The following is a 14,594-nucleotide window of genomic DNA, read 5'->3' as shown; positions in this document are numbered from 1 at the left end:
CTTTCCAGCAATATTGTGATCCCCCCAATCATATAATACCTGCAACAAATTGACAACACAGCCAGCCTGTTGTCACTTAAATCACAACCCTCCACGTGGTCATTCCTAACTAAATTACTAAATTGTATTATCTGCTCTAGACCTTATAAGCATGTGTGCTCTGAATGCTATTTCACCTGGTCTTACGTCGCTAGTAGCTGAAATATTATTTTGGGAAGGAGTGAGAGAGCAAAAAGTAAGACAGGATCCATCATCTGGATAAACATGATTTTATTTGTGCGTAAATCTGAACAATGCCACCCAGTGTTTACCCTACACGCATCCAGCCGCGAGGACAGCACCGTATCTGGGTTTCTGGCACCCTGAAGGCCATTTGCTTTACTTGAAAGCATATCATAGGTGCCCTCTACTAGACCAACATCAATTGTTACATTGTGGAAAAAATACTGACAACAAAGTAGTGTTTTGCTATGGAAGAATAAACAAATGCAGACCTAAGCTGACATTTGCTCATGAATGGCTTCAGAATAAATGCATGAGGTATAAGGAGAAATCGAAGGGAAGGGGAAACACTGCAACTAAACAGTCCTTTTTAACATATGAACAGTTATAAATTAAATCAACAGGGAACAATAATCATCCCATTTTTAATAAAGATTAGTCTCAATTAAGACCATTGCATTTAAAAGAAGACCACTTTCATCTGTTCTTCTTAAATACAGTGACTGATTACTAATTCCACTCCCATATGAACCACAATGGTCACCGTCTTTCCCAACGCCCCACTTGTGAGCGGGTTAAGCCTCCAGCTGAGGGGAGCGTCGTCCCAGCCCCCCCCTCTCATGACTCGGCCTCCCTAGGGCAGTCCCCGGTCGGCTGCTGCTACAGCACCCCGGGCCGGTCCTCTGGGGTCACACGAGGGCTTCTGCACCTTGAGGGAGAAGTCCACCACGGGGCACCCCTGGGTGATGCAGCCTAGGGAGATGATGTCCACGTGGGGGCCGAAGTACTGCGGCAGGTTCTCCGGGGAGACCCCCCCGCTGGCCTCCACCAGCAGCGCCGGGAACTGCTGCTTCAGGAGCAGGGCCGCGGCGTGGAGCTCCTGGGGCGGGCGTGGAGACACCCGGTAGAATAAGAACAGTGATACGTTCACTGTACAGCGCTTCACTAAAGAGTCAATGAGACCTTACATAATCAAGGGACACAAATAGTGGCGCCACCGACCCCCAGATTGTGACATTCATAATACTATCTCATTATAGAGTTAAAACATTTACAAGTTACATTTACAAATTAAGGATCTGAACGAGGGAAAGCCGGGGAGGAGGAATAAAGTGATTTTGTTATGCATGCACGTCCGTCACAGGCCCGTTCGGACATCGGCAGGTTCTCACCACAGGATGCCTTCAGTAATAAACGGACGCTTCAGAGAATGGGGAAGTCCGCTTTTTCTTTTTCGTGTTACAAACATCCCAACTATCCCTGCCCATTGGCGGAAAAGCAGAAGTAAAACTAAACAGTGTCTACTGCGGTCTTACCCTGGGCGGCAGATTGTCCAGCATGACGATGTCGGCGCCGGCGGCGGCTGCCTCGCAGGCCTCTTCCGTGGAGCCGCACTCCACCTCGATCTTACTGGTCAGGCCGCACACCGTCCGCGTGGCCTGCACCGCCTGGACGGTTCATATCAATTAGGCAAGGCACCTTTAGTTATAGCGCACTTTTCATACACACGGCAGACTCAAAGTGCTCAAAAAAAGAGAAAAAAAATAAAACATATGGATTAGCATTTATAGAGCGCTTTTCTAACCTGTGGCCGCTCGAAGCGCTTTACAATATTGCCAATACTGGCCCTCAAAGCCCTTATTGTTGACACAGTGTCACAGTGGGCCTGGGATTACGTGCACACTGCTGGTCATCTGGTCGAAGGACAAACATGGGCGAATGGTAAATAAATGGACTGCATTTATGTCGCGTTTTCCTATCCAGCGGCCACTCAAAGCGCTTTACAATATTTCCTAACATTCAACCATGATTGCACACATTCACACCCCAATGTGAATGTGTGCAATGTCGCAGGGCGACAGCCAGCTCGTCAAGTGCCAGTAAGGGTGTGATGTCTTGCTCGAGGACACCTTGACACTCTAGGAGGAGCCGGGTACGAACTGCCCAACTTCTGGTGACCAGCCAACCGGCTCTATCTCCTGAGCTAAATGCGGTCTAAAGGGGAACCGGATGCCGAGATAAGCAGACTGTTAACCGCCAAACGGTACAAACTCTGTGGTCATCGTCTTCTCGCCTGTTTATGTATACCAAGGTGACCTTGGGTGTCTTGAAAGGCGCCTCGAAATTAAATGTATTATTATTATTATTTATAATGTGCACGACAGTGACGTATCATACGAGGTAGCTACACCTGTTTACGCTAGATACAAGGCTTGACGACAGAGAAACGCGTGTAATGAGGGACGTACCCAAACAAGGTGACACTCAACCGACTCTTATCTGTTTGGCCCTTCCGGGGATTTATGTACCACTGCGTTCTCTTTGAGTTGTCGGTTGGTCGTTTCCATAGCGATCGTTTTCTTAAATCAGCTGGTCCCACCTTGGTGATGCCGCCCGACGCCCACACGTGGTTGTCCTTCAGCATGGCCATGCCACTCAGGTCCTGCCGGTGCATGGAGGCCCCGCCCACCAACATGGCGTACTTCTCCACCAGGCGGAAGCCCGGCGTGGTCTTGCGCGTGCCGGCCACCTCCCCGTGCCAGCCCGCGGCCGCCGCCATCGCCCGGAGCCGGACGCAGCGGGTGGCGATGCCCGAGGCGCGGGCCAGGCAGTTGAGGGCCGGCCTCTCCCCCAGGAGGAGACACCTGGCCGGGCCCCGCACCTCAGCCACCAGGGTGATACCGTCAGGACCTGCAGGCAGGGGGACCGGGGCCCACGGGTCAGTGGATCCACAGCCAACGGTTGGGGTGAATGCCGCCCATGATTGAGTTCGGCCTTCTCCAAGAGTAACACAGGAACAACTACGTTTGCATTTAGAGCATGAACCCGTCCTCTTCCACTGAAACACCTGATCCGTTGACCTTTACATTCGGGGCATTTAGCAGACGCTTTTATCCAAAGCAACTGACAAGTACATTTGTCAGAAGAAAGAGAAACAAAATATCACGGTAGAGTAAGGATGTTCAAAGAGACAAGTGCCAAGCACTTACAATTGTTGGGTTAACCCATTCCCCGTTAGGGGTGGGTATTGCCAAAGAAGTCACGATTCGATTCGTATCACGATTCACATGCCACGATGCGATTCTATCACGATGCATCGCGATACTTGAATTATTGCGATGCATTGCAAATTTTCACTCTACACTGTTAAAAAAAAATTAAGCCATTACCAGTGGCTGACTGGCCGATGTATGATCTGGATAGTGTGTTCAATTGACAACTCAAAGCAACTCAATTCATACATAGCTGTATTTATTGAAACGACTATTACTGGATACACTGACAAGAAGTGCTAAGGATCTATAAAACTTAAAATAACAAAATAAGGATAATCAGTGCCGTTTACATGGCCTCAGTGGTCCTTTAAACCAATGAAATGAAAACATTCAAACATGTCCCCTTTTGGAAGTAGCTGCCATTATAACAACAATATCATTTCATAAACATAAGAGGACAAACTGATGCCACAAAAAGTGAATAGGCTTTATAAAACTATATTAAAAAAAAATATATATTTAATTATTCATTTTTTTAAATTAATCGATTCTTGGCGTCAACAATCGATGCAGTAGATCGTGAAAATTAGAATCGGATGCATCGTCATGACGATTATTTGGCACACCCCTATTCCCCGTATACAACTAAGCTAGCTAGGAAACAACAAAAACGCGTGTACATGGGAAAAAGGTATGTAAAGCAAACTCAAGGGAGGAGGAGGAGGAGGTAGGGCACCTCCCTCAAAGAGGCCGACTGGTAGCCCGTGCGAATGGCATCTTTTGAGTGGAACACGCTGACCCAATATTCTCTCCTGCAGGTTTCAGCATGTCAAATTTAAGAATTTTTAATACCACCTTCAATGAAATTTAAGACCTAAAACACGTGATGGTGGGGGTTGGCAACAGACGAGAGCCAACTTCGGAAACGGACGTCTTCCAGCCAACTGTCCTTGAATTTGCACCTAGCCATTGTCGCAGACTAGCTAGCAAGCACGCAGGTAATCGTTTATATATGCAGCTAGCAAGAAAGAAGCCTCTCTACGAGGGCCCGACCGATTAATCGGCCTGCCGATTTAATCGGCCGATTATAGCCTTTTTGAAAATAATCGCGACTGCCAAAAAGACGCCGATTACAACCGATTTTATTTATTTATTTTTTATTTTTTAGAAATGTTATTGCGCTTAGTATCCTGCAGATTGCGCTCCTAGTCGCCTAGCTAACCAACAACTTTAGCTGGAGTAAAAAAGAGGACATTGAATTTTACCGTACAAAATGAAAGCACGCTCGCTCAGGCAGCTGCGCGCTCACCTCACCAATGTACACAAGACGCGTTGTTTGAGCATGTTGTGCCTGTTTTTCTTTAGGTCCCAGGCCACGTTCATTTGTTATACTGTAGACTCTAACGGTGAGACCATACTGCTCAGCACGCACGTGTTAGTCACTGCTCACGAGCGCAGCACATTGGGAGTTAGTTATTTATTTTACATTTTAAATTACACTAATTTTTGACTGTAAATGTATTCTAAAACACTCAAAGGTTCTGCGTTCAATTCACATATTCGTCAAAAGTGTTTAAAGTATATTTAAGGTATCAAAAGCTACGTTTTATATGCTTATTTATTTATTTATTTTAATCGGCCGATTAAATCGTAATCGTAATTTTTCTCTGAAAATAATCGGCATCGACATCAGCACTCAAAAATCGATATCGGTCGGGCCCTACTCTCTACATGTCCTTCCTGATAAGTCCTACGAGGAAAATAAAAAAAATAGATAGTCCTCCCCCGACAAATATAAGACCTTGAGTTACAGTATTTAAGACCAGCATAGGACATTTGTAACGAATTTAAGACTCCCTGCTCCTGAAGTCATTCAACCGTACTTCAGTCCTAGCCGCTGCTGTACCACACGTCTGTCGACAGTAACGACACACCCCTCCTCCAGAGTACGCTCACCCATCTCAGCTGCCTCTGGGAAGAGCCAGTTCACCGTGCAGCCCAGCTCGGCGAACACGGCCGTGAAGAAGGGCCCGCCGGCCAGGATGCTGCCCGCCATCTTACAGAACAGGCGAGCCTCCACGTTCCCGGAGCCCACGCACACCCCGGCAGGGTCGAAGTTCGGCGTGTCCTCCCTCAGCCAATCGCGCGCCAGCTGGGTGAGCGCCTGCGGCGGGATGGCGTGCGCCGCCACGGCGTGCAGGAGTGGAACCATCGACTCCTGGTCGCGGGTTTCGGGGGAGAGGTCAGCTGTAGGGATTGTGAAAAGGTGTGTTGATAGTAAGCCTCTCAGTTCGGTCTCATTCGTCGGACATCTTGAAAACTAAACTAGGGCGGTCATGCAATTAAAAAAATGGCAGGATCTGTGATTAATTAATCTAAATTAATCGCATACTTAAATTTTTGCGAGAAAGTATTTCTAAATAATTTAATTCAAGCTAATTATGGCAGATGAGTGATTCAATGAATAATAGACATAATAGAATTTAAAGTACAATGTCTCTTTTATTTAAAACATGTTTCATATTGCAATTTCTATTCCAGGGCTTAACATTGTCATTTTAAACCATGTTTTAAACTTATACAGCAGAAACCAACAGTTTAAAATATAGTGCAATTTATATTCCAGGGCTTAACATCGTCATTTTAAACCATGTTTTAAACTCATGCAGCAGAAACCAATAGTTACAAATATAGTGCAATTTATATTCCAGGGCTTAACATTTGACCTCCCTTCCACTTATTTCTGAAATATCCTGAATGACAGGAATGATGCATTCAAACTAGCAACTTGTGTAGTGGAATCATTTGCTTCACTCCTTAGTTCTCCCTCAGCCAGTTGCTAAGAGAAACCAACTTTTCTACATCCTCCGTGCTCAAGCCCGCCCCCTTCTTTTGTACCATGTTACCTGCAAGTGAGAAAAGTCTCGCACATGGGACAGAAGTAGCAGCAACGGCCAGATATTTTTGAGCCAGGTCAGACAACTGTTTATGGGTCCCTGCATGAGCTGACCAATTACAATTACAATTAGTGCATTTGGCTGACGCTTTTATCCAAAGCGACTTACATCGGTTGATACACACATTGACACATCGACACATCGACGGCGGAGTCAACCATGCAAGGCGACAGCCAGCTCGTCAGGAGCAGTTAAGAGTCAAGTGTCTTGCTCAGGGACACAACAACACTCAGCTAGGAGGAGCTGAGGATCGAACTAAAAACCTTTCGGTTACGAGACAACTGCTCTACCTCCTGAGCTAAGCCGACCGACACCTGACCACCACAGCAGCGGGCAGTCGTCCATGCTGATGCTGTGCGCTGCTCTGTAGCAGTTCAGAGCCCTGTTCGGCCCCTCCATGTCAGCATCAGAGTCCGATTCTGAGGCAAAAAGCAGGAGGTTCCTCCTCTTTTTTGCTGGCTCTTCTACGGGCTGTGGGGTAGCTCCACTGGGTTCTTTCTGCAGCAGTCCCTGAAGGCTGTCCCACAGTTCATCTCTCTCTCCTCTTGGTAGAAACTTTACGTCCTTGAAACGTGGGTCCAGTGCTGAAGCAATCTTGAGCCAACTGTTGTTGATATCGGCTTGTCGTTCGGACAGGTCTTTCTTAAAGGCAGCCTTGAACCTTGCAGCCTTGAGCGATGCAGGTGGCAGAGCTGGCAACACAAAAGAGCATGAGACATAAGGCTCACCTCCGAGTAGCTCAGGCACATATCTGCAGAGAGTGATAAGAAATGCATACAGAACAGTAATTACATCAGTGTCATAACAGTAAATTTAATTTAAGAAAAAAACAAATGAATTTTTGAACATGTTTGCATCCATTAGAAAAACATATACAAAATAAAGACGAGGACAAATAAATCTAATTTTAATAAAACAACTGCTCCCTGTGTCTGTGTGAAAACGCTTTTACCTGCATGGTTCATGGAGAGTTTCCAGCCGTTGGAGTTTGTCCAACTCAGATGAAGTCGACATGGCTAGCTTGTGCTTTTGTCGGCTAGAGTAGCCTCTTGGTTCTTCAAGAGACGGGAGATCATGGGCGCCGTCTGTGCCAACTGTGGTGACCTTTTGTTGTACATCCCATGCCTCCGCCACCGACATAAACTGTTCGGCATAGGCGTAGTGTCTTGTTTCAGTTTTTAGCATGGCTAATGCAAATGAGTCGTTTCCACTCACTGTGAATGACGTGTGCAGTAACACCAAGATAATTGTGATTGCTAACTGAAGTCCAATGATCCCCAGTCAAGGCAATATATTTAGCTCCCGCCACAACATTTTCTTTTGTTATCCTTTCTTTCTGGCGTCAGGAGACGATACCATCTGTAAAGTCTCTAATAAATCTCTGTATTCTACAACGGAAACTGGTCTGCAGTCCATCGCAATCCATTTTGCAAGCGAATTAGTTGGCCGGTCACAGGTAGACTTACTCATTTCGTGCTTGAACGCCTGGTCGAGTGTGGTTTGACGAGGCTGGCTGCTAGCGCCAGCTTCAGGGTCTGAGGCAGCTCGTACCTGCGAGCTTGCCACCAAATGTTTCGCGTTTAGATGATATTTAAGGCTTGATGAACTCCGGTGATAGGAAAATTCCTTGCTACAGATAGTGCAGATAACGATGCTCTTATCTACAGTTCCGTTTGGGAGTTGTTTAAACCTAAATTTCCCGTTCACGGGGCCGTGCAGCTTCTTCTCGTCTCTCTCCATGTTGTTTCAACGCAAATGACGCACCGGGTCAAAGGGCCAGAGATGGTAATTAACTTTTTTCGCCCACCAGCCACTCATCTTTTTAACCAGCCACTTTTTCTACGCTACATATTTTTTTAATATGTGCGTAATTTTTAAACAATATAATAGTAACAACAGATAAGACAAGTGTTTTTCATACAGATCTTTTTTTCCATCAGAAGTGATTTTTACTGTAAGTAGGTTCTACCAAGGAACTGAGTTGAAAACGTTGCACTCTTAACGCATAAGATAAACAATACACAGGTATCTGCCATGTTAAGTCATGTTTATTTCAAAGGGGTTACGATGACAAGTTTGGGGATAATTCATCTATACAAAGTATTTTCAATAAAAAACAAATTGACATTAACAATAAAACAACATGCATGGCTACACCATCATAACATGTTATTTACATGTGACTGCATACAAATGTGTCCACAGACCTGGTAACTAACGTTTGATAGTAAGCATTATTGGCCCTTAACACTAATATTCAGAAAAAACACTGCCTCCAAAGGCTATTGGCTTAAGCAATACAAGTAGAGGCATATACTTGAACTTTATACCCTGAACTTTTAAACGTTGCAATCGTGCAAAAACATAATTATATATTTATGTGGCATTCAGTCCAATGCTGAAAATATATCTGTGGCATTAGGCCAATGCTGTGGTAAAGTGTGTAAAGTATGACGCATGAAGTGTTTCTTTCTGTTCAATAGTCTAGATAGAACTTTATCAATCCCATGTAGGAGAAATGTGTTAATGTTTGTCTCTATAAAACAATAATGGTAAAAAAATAAATACAAAACACGACGGTAACTGAGTAAGTCAAACCGTCCAATCTGAAGGCTCTACTTAACCACTCCCCCTACTCATTTCCACCAATGCAAAGCGAACCGAACTGATTCTGCGTGAGAGTATTCTCTGCGAACCGACTCGGATCTGACACCACGCCCACACGTCAAGCGTTTTATTATGTCGCTCGGTCGTTGGAGGAAAACATGGAAGCCACCCGGAAAGCTGTTGTCGCGGTAGCATTGGCAGAGGACCAAGCGCTCCAAAATAAGTAGGCTATAGGCCAGGCCTATTCAACTAGCGGCCCGTGGGCCAAATGCGGCCCCTCTTCATTTTTTTATGGCCCGCAAGAGGTTGCATGCAAAAAATAAATTTAATAAAAGGAGAAACATAGTTGCATGCAAATCAGGTTTCTGTGTGTAGCCGGTGATACTAGCCAGTATCAGTACCCCACAATCAGGAACTGGCATCACTTATTCTGACAATGTTTGGCTCAACCGATACATGTGAGTCTAGCTTTTCTCATATGAATGCCATCAGAACAAGGGCACGTTGCTCCATGACCTATGAGAAGCAGCATAAGAGTCTCAGGATGAGCCAAACTAGGCAAACAAGGCAGTGCAACCTTTCTTACTGACTCACTGGCTCAAAAGGTCTCATCTGTACAGTAGTTCTGTTTTGTGATGATTCAAACAACATTGTTGAATTCTAAATACGTGTCCAAAATATGTGAGAACAAAATCTTTTATAATGATACGATTAAAAGTGAAGAAGGAAGGAATGCGTCTGACAAGTTTATTCCATGTAGTAGTACTATATATATTAAGTTAACACTACTTTAAGTACGATTGATTTGCAGCGATTCATTCACGTAGTTTTACTCTTTGTGGCCCATGAACCCCAGTGGTTTTCCTTTTCGGCCCACTTGTTAAGGAGGTTGAATAGCCCTGCTATAGGCCATAGGCAGAGATACGGACGCAGTAAGGTATTGCTGTAATATGAATGATTGAAATTGCCAGCTCGGTGAACACGGCCGTGAAGAAGGGCCCGCCGGCCAGGATGCTGCCCGCCATCTTACAGAACAGGCGAGCCTCCACGTCCCCGGAGCCCACGCACACCCCGGCAGGGTCGAAGTTCAGCGTGTCCTCCCTCAGCCAATCGCGTGCCACCAAAGTGGTCCAATCACAATGAAAACAGTTCATACTTCAAGTCACACTGGGCGCAGCCATCTTGAATTCTGTCACGGAATTTTGCTCGGTCACTGAGTTCAACCGAGATGGCGAGTTTGCCGTCCGAGGAAAAGGGGCATGTTTGTGCATGTCGCTAGGCAACGTCCTCGGACCTCCGAGACGGATGGATAATAAAACGCAATGGGGGAGGGCGTAGCCTAACTAGTTTGTGAACGACCCAGAGAAACGCAACACAAATTCAATGTGAACATGTATGAGGCTTTAATAAAATCCTGGACGATTTTGAAATCCCGCAAAACATTTTTTAAAAGCGTCTCAAAAAGAGGGCATGTCAGGGCAAAAGAGGACGTTACCCTACGTACGGGAAACACATTTGATTCCTACCTGTAACACTGTTAAATAGCGGCCCAAATTGGTGGGCGCTATCCTGGTAATTTCTCCTAGATTCCTGGGGCAAGCCCCAGGAATCTCCCACTTCCGGCTTCCATGAAAGAGAACCAAACTAGTAGCGCTTTAATTTGCAGTGTCAGAGAATTCTGAGAAATCTGAATGGTGACTAAATTCTCAGAATTCTGACATGAAATTATTGCACGCTAGTGAACTACTTTAAAAAAAACTCGACATCGCGACCAGGCGACAAATGACTGGTGAGAACCTTTTTAAATGAACCTTTAAAGGCCCACTATGCAAGATCGGGCATTTCTTCGCTGTTTTCTTGGTTTGGCACGCACTTTTCTCTACACAGCGCCCCCTACAGCTTCGTAGTAGATATTTTACAACACTGTCATAACAAATCGTTGACGACCCTTCCCCATGCACTTCTACGCTAGCCATGTGCATTTGTTTTCAAAGAAGCCGGCGAATGCGTGGAGCCATGTCCAAAGTAGATGATCATGAAGTGTAGACAAGGTTATACATTTTTAAAACTGTGTATTTGTATTGCAATAAACATAAATCCATCCTTTTTTATAGTTGACTGGGAGAATTTATATCCTAGATTATAATTGTTTTATTTTAGGTTGAACAGAACAATCAGTGTAAGAGTGTTGGCCAACATAATAATCTAAATAAACAAGAACCTGGATTCGGGGATTCAGCCTGTATCTGGGGGACGAGACGGACGAACAGCCAAACACCCGTGGAAACAAAGGAAAGGAAACATACAGGGCTCACAACAAAACGGTCGAGAAAACATATTTTTACAGGGCTCACAACAAAATGGTTGAGCAAACACATTTGTACAGAGACTATCAACATCAAGAATACCACGAAGACAAAGTTCACCAAAGGGTACTTTCAATTTCAAAAGCAACACGGCCAGGTCAGCGTCTGATTTGCAGTCTTTTTCTTTCAGTTCACGCTATTCCTGAAAAGCTTGCCCAACGTTTACTCGTGTCTGGCCTCTCTGTCGGTCAGTCTCCCTTTTCTCTTCTTCTGTTCCTCCGACATTGGGTTTCTCTGTCTCTTTTTAGTCGGCTGATCTATGATGAATGTAACAATCCCCTTAGTTACTTGTGTTTATATGTTTACATCGAGCCGGTTCCGTGTTTGGGGGTCTGTGCCATAAAGCAATTTGTTACTTCGCGAGACCCGAGACTCCGGGTTATATAGGTTTCTACCTACCTAGCATGGAGCATGGACACTCCCAGAACTATGAAGGTATTATTGTAGCAAAAGTCTTTAGCACCTGTAACTGCAGAATTTGAATGCGCACACTAAAGTCACAGTAAATTTGAAGTCGTCTATATTTATTTTGCATGTGTACTCAAGTCACAAATGTGTAACAGTAAATTTGTAGTCGTAAATATTTTTTATACCATTGTAAACACAAAATAGAGTCTACGAGTACGAAAATCTGTGTTACAGGTGCACAAATCCTTTTGCTACAATTATTGCAGCGCAGTTGGTGTAAAACACATTCGCACACCCGTGTTTCATAATCTGAGAACATGCCCAAAAGGTGTGCATTCGTAAACCCAAATTTGAACTAATGCATCAGAAGTTGCGCATCTGTGAAAAATGTCCTCACAAATAAAATGATATAGAACGCTATGTTAATTCAGCAGCATTTTAATGAGCGAGCACAAATCCATTTTACAACTGCTCGAATCTGCTCCTGCAAGTCTCAGCTGTGGGTTTTTTTGACAGCCCTAAACTAAACAAATACTGAGTTGAACTCAATACAGAGATTGTATTCTGCCAAATTGTGGTGTTGCCAAAACATTGAACGCTTTGGACACGTGTCACACGAGACTCTGTATAGTTACACGAGATGGAGGCTTTCGAGAAAGATTAGAAGAGCAAGGACTGGATATTGATGAGATTGACCTGATGATCTTGATGTTTACTTTTAACATTGATATTTTAGAATGGATTCAGTATAGCTTTTAGTCAATGGGCCAGAGTCCATTTTGATGGTATGTAAGATCCCTATATAAAACATATTAGATGGATCACATGCTTCCTGATGTAGAGAGTTGGGTGTCTCTTAACAAAAGCAGTGAACCAGTTGGCTGCGGCCATTGACTGTCTGTCCCATGATGGGGTACAGCGTTGTTGGTACCGCCAGCTGGAACGCAAAATCTTTTAACCTGTGAACATTTGTTTCCATTATTGTGTGCCCCCCCCCCCCCTCCCCCCCCCCATATATATCAGTCCCACCACTCGCATCAAACAGGGACAGTCCACATCTAACATCTGCTGCTTCCTGCAGAAACTGCGACTTTCACCTCCTGCTCATCTGCAATGCCATCCCCTTGGCATTGCTGTAAATAAAATAAGATTCATTTAAATGCACACTTGTTTCTTTCCCCAATGGTGTCATTTGTAACATGTGTGTTACAACTATCCCTGACCATATTTAAATTCACACATGTTATTTTCGAATGGGGTCAATTGTAACATGTGTGTTACAACTGTCCCCGACCCTATGGCAACCAGCCATTCAGCTGTGCTGTGGAAGGTGCCGTCCTTCGGAGGAGATGTAAAACCGAGGGCCTGACTCACTGAGGTCATAAAAGATCCCAGGGCAAAGAGTAGTGGTTTCCCTGGTGTCCTGGCCCAACCAGGCTCATTCAATCTGGCCCCCTAATCAACCTCCTGTATAATTGGCTGACTCCTTAATTCCCTCACTCTACACCTCAAACTGGTGTGTGGTGAGCGTTCTGGCACAGATTGGCTGCCGAGCATCACCCAAGTGGGTGCTACACACTGGTGGTGGTTGGTGAGGTTCCCCTTTCCCTGTAAAAGCGTCTTTGTGTGTCTAGAAAAGCGCTATATAAATTCAATCCATTATTATTATAATAAGCATCCCTTCTACAGCAGGAAGCCTATTATCCTGATATAAGCTCTATCATTGTTGACGTACATCAACTGTTTTATACAGAAAAAAAGAAGAAGCTAGACACTCAAAAGTGTCTATAACTGGTTATATTGCTTACGGAATCGCTCTGTTTTTGTCCTGCAGCATACGTGACCACCTGACCTCCAGGGGCGCTCTTGATTGGAGGAATTAGAGGGGCTACCGACCAATCAAATCGTCCCGGTATCCCCTGCTGAGCGGACCGGCGAGGCCGTGCAACAGGATGTTGGACTGTGTCAACACAATGTGCAATAACAGCTAACATTAATTTCATGACTTTATGTTATGTGTATAATTAAGAACTGTACGTGAGGGATGAGGGACTCTTTTATAATTGTCCTGGTATCAAAAGTATTATTTGCCATGTTCTAGTTTTCAAAAACACATTAAGACCCAAAAGAAGAGGAAAGACAATGTAACATGATGAATTATTAATCTAAGTGAAAGGACCATCCTGAAAGCGAACATGATGCAGACGTGATGCGGGAGTCGTGGTCGTTGTATATTAACCAAAGTCTAGGTGACACGCTTTGACCTTACCCCATATGTGCAATCCAACACCAGCCTTACATCACTTTTCTTTCCTTTGTTTTACCATTAAACTATCAGTAGGGACATAATTTCCCACGCACAGCCGACTTAATTAAAACGTTATAAAACGCAATTCAAGTTGAACGATCAAGGCCAAAGGTTTCCCCTCTCTGTTTCTTTGTACATTCCCAGGTGGTCTAAAGTAGCCTATTGTATGACCTTATTGTTGTGCAGAACCCAACATTTTAAGTTTAACGTCTACTTACTCATGGGTTCAACTTTAGGCCTAGCAGTCGATGCTTCAGTGGCTTGCATCATCTCCTCCACGTCTCGTTTTGGTCAAAAATGAAGGTCTAATAAGCAGCACTGACACCGACCGCAGGTAGTGGATTGATGCTCTGAGTTCTTGGAGTTTGACCCGTGATGGGCTCTCAGCAAATGGCCTTGGGGCCCCCTCCATCGGGCTGTTGTTATGTTCGTCGTCTTCCGTGCATATTGAGTGTATGTTGTAAATGTAAGTTCTGCATTCATCTGCATTCTGCGATTGATCTATGTTGTATGCGCGATGATAACACTGATGCGTTAGAAATATGTGTGCGTGTGTGTGTGTGTGTGTGTGTGTGTGTGTGTGTGTGTGTGTGTGTGTGTGTGTGTGTGTGTGTGTGTGTGTACGTGTGTGACATATTAATTATGACCCATATTATATATCATTATTTATATTCACTATTTTTAAGGGTTTTAACGCGTTATTTCACGGACGGAAAGGGCCCAGTTTCTT

The 14,594-nt window shown here is 44.6% G+C and overlaps 1 protein-coding gene across 4 annotated transcripts; it reads right to left on the bottom strand.

Moving 5' to 3' along the window:
- Positions 1-253: 253 nt before the first annotated feature.
- Positions 254-14,450, bottom strand: LOC115540440 (nicotinate-nucleotide pyrophosphorylase [carboxylating]). 4 transcript variants are annotated; one of them, XM_030351734.1, is made up of 6 exons: positions 14,083-14,450; positions 13,365-13,516; positions 5,175-5,465; positions 2,603-2,913; positions 1,539-1,670; positions 254-1,102 (listed from the first exon to the last, which is right to left on the bottom strand). In XM_030351734.1, the coding sequence occupies exons 3-6, from the start codon at positions 5,428-5,430 to the stop codon at positions 857-859; spliced, it is 945 nt and encodes a 314-aa protein (XP_030207594.1). In that variant the 5' UTR covers positions 5,431-5,465; positions 13,365-13,516; positions 14,083-14,450; the 3' UTR covers positions 254-856. The 4 variants fall into 4 exon arrangements, 3 of the variants coding, with proteins under 3 accessions (XP_030207594.1, XP_030207593.1, XP_030207592.1); XM_030351733.1 differs by lacking the exon at positions 13,365-13,516 and having other exon boundaries at positions 14,083-14,448; XM_030351732.1 differs by lacking the exons at positions 13,365-13,516; positions 14,083-14,450 and adding an exon at positions 7,642-8,068.
- Between the last annotated feature and the right edge of the window lie 144 nt (positions 14,451-14,594).

The sequence above is a fragment of the Gadus morhua genome, chromosome 3 (genome assembly GCF_902167405.1).
Source record: "Gadus morhua chromosome 3, gadMor3.0, whole genome shotgun sequence".
In the NCBI taxonomy this organism is placed as follows: Eukaryota; Metazoa; Chordata; class Actinopteri; order Gadiformes; family Gadidae; genus Gadus; species Gadus morhua.
This window is presented reverse-complemented; position numbering and strand designations above follow the sequence as displayed.